The sequence below is a fragment of the Triticum aestivum genome, chromosome 2D (assembly GCF_018294505.1).
Source record: "Triticum aestivum cultivar Chinese Spring chromosome 2D, IWGSC CS RefSeq v2.1, whole genome shotgun sequence".
In the NCBI taxonomy this organism is placed as follows: Eukaryota; Viridiplantae; Streptophyta; class Magnoliopsida; order Poales; family Poaceae; genus Triticum; species Triticum aestivum.
In genome coordinates, this window is record NC_057799.1 from 56,563,788 (window position 1) to 56,565,709 (window position 1,922).

The following is a 1,922-nucleotide window of genomic DNA, read 5'->3' on the forward strand; positions in this document are numbered from 1 at the left end:
ATGAGCCGAACCCAGACCAGGCTATCGCCATGAAGGTGAGGCCGCACTGTGAAGCCGCCCATCGTCGCCAACCCCCGCCATGCATGGCGCCCCTCACCAGCGTCACGCCACTGCTCAATGTCGTGCGTGAGGAGGAAGAGGCCCCCATGCCGCCGACACCGGCGAGGCGGCGAGGAGGGGGCATGGAAGAGAGGAGGTGCGAGGTCCGGAGGGGAAAATGTTTGTACAAGTTTCCTTACACGAATCAAACTACAGTACCGAGTTCGTTGGAAATTTGTATGCGTGAGTATTTCACATGAACCGTGCATGGGTATTTCACTGTTTTTACGTACTACTTTCGTCTGTAAATAGTACTTGTCGAGAAATAAATGTATTTAGATGTATTTTAGTTCTACAAACATTCATTTTTATCCATTTCTTCGATAAGTATTTTCGGACGGAATGATATTTCACATGTTCAATCAGCTCACAAAGGTCCTTTATTGTTACGTAACTTGTCATTACACATACAAGCACAACAGCTCCGTTATTCTGCAGCGTAGATAGCGAGAGACGCATGCATGTTTTTATCCAGGACAGACCACAACTCCACATCGTTTCTTCAGTAGATACGTACGCACGCATGGGTAGGTATGGGTATGTGTATGTCGATCTGCACGCGTACGTGCACGAGCCATGCATGATGCATGCACGGCGCGCGCTGGCTGGCTCAGTAGTACGGCTGGAGCTTCCAGCGTTGGTTGTCGCCCTCGCACCACTTCCAGAGCACGACCTCGGTGCCGTCGCGCACGCCGCCGTGGTACTTGTCGCCGTTGAGGGCGTCGAAGTTGAGGTAGATGTTGTTCACCATGCGCACACACCTGAAGCCGTTGCCCACGTCCCTGCTCTCCGTCCACAGCACCGACTCGTCCAGGTAGTCTGGGTTGTACGGCACCAGACGCACCTGCATGCCCGTCGAACACGCTCAGTAAGTTCTGCCATGGACCCATGGTGATTCTTGAATCTTGATACCAATTTATGGGAAGGCAGATCAGTTAGGGCAGGGAGACTCTACTTACAGGGTGGGACTGGCCGAGGGAGTGCTTGATGGCCTGCCCGGTGGCCTTGTTCACCATGGCGAAGGCGGGGTACCCCTCCTCGTCCTTGATGCTGGTGCTCCACCTCATGTCCTTGATCCAGTGCTGGTAGTCGTCCTTGGGGTTGGCCGGCGCCAGCACCACCTTGCCGTTGCGCACGGACATGGCGTAGTTGGGGTTGGCGCGGCAGTAGATCTTCACCGTCGGCTGCGGCGGCATGGGGCGCCCGCCGCAGTTGCCGTCGATGTTCACCTGCGACATGCCGTACGGCACCGGCGCCGCGTACCCGGGCGTCGCCATCCCGTACCCGCCGTAGGTCTCGCGGTAGTAGTCCATGGCTATATGCTCGATCTGCGCAATGCATGCCGACGGGACGGAGGAATTTATAGGGGCGACGGGACGATCATATTCCATTGGTGTGCTACAATACATGGCGTTGGCCTCACGCTGCCTGTCAGGTGATAAGCGATGTCGATGTGCGGGGTGGTGGTGGTGGTGGGATTCCATGGGATAGATAGATGATGCCATGGGACACTAGCTAGGTGGGGAGATGTGGGCGTGCCGGACCAAGCTAGAGCGTGAGCTGGCTAGCTTTGCGTGATTCCATTTCTTTCTGGTAGTTTTGGGAAGAAGAATCCCTCTCGTACGTCCTCTATTATTGCTGGGGACGAGATAGCTAGGGGAAGCCGAATTTTACGCTGTGCTGTGCTTTGTCGCCGCACCGATACGCCCCTGTTGAGAGTACGTTGTACACTGCATATGTATAGGACTAAGGTCTGTATTTATATCGTTGTATCTCTCTCTCCCCCGTATATTTGTATATCTTAGGAGACAAGTAGAGGCCGG

The 1,922-nt window shown here is 54.7% G+C and overlaps 1 protein-coding gene across 1 annotated transcript; it reads right to left on the minus strand.

Annotated features, from left to right (window-relative positions):
• Nucleotides 1–447: 447 nt before the first annotated feature.
• On the minus strand, nucleotides 448–1,598 carry LOC123051527 (ricin B-like lectin R40G3). Its single transcript, XM_044474420.1, has 2 exons — nucleotides 1,059–1,598; nucleotides 448–943 (listed from the first exon to the last, which is right to left on the minus strand). The coding sequence occupies exons 1-2, from the start codon at nucleotides 1,581–1,583 to the stop codon at nucleotides 710–712; spliced, it is 759 nt and encodes a 252-aa protein (XP_044330355.1). The 5' UTR covers nucleotides 1,584–1,598; the 3' UTR covers nucleotides 448–709.
• Between the last annotated feature and the right edge of the window lie 324 nt (nucleotides 1,599–1,922).

Bases quoted from the DNA above. Each gene is read 5' to 3' on its own strand.
- LOC123051527 (XM_044474420.1), bottom strand. From the start codon at position 1,583: ATGGAATCCCACCACCACCACCACCCCGCACATCGACATCGCTTATCA. The intron at 944-1,058 runs GTAAGTAGAGTC...ACGGGCATGCAG, and splicing joins CCCTCGGCCAGTCCCACCCT to GTGCGTCTGGTGCCGTACAA.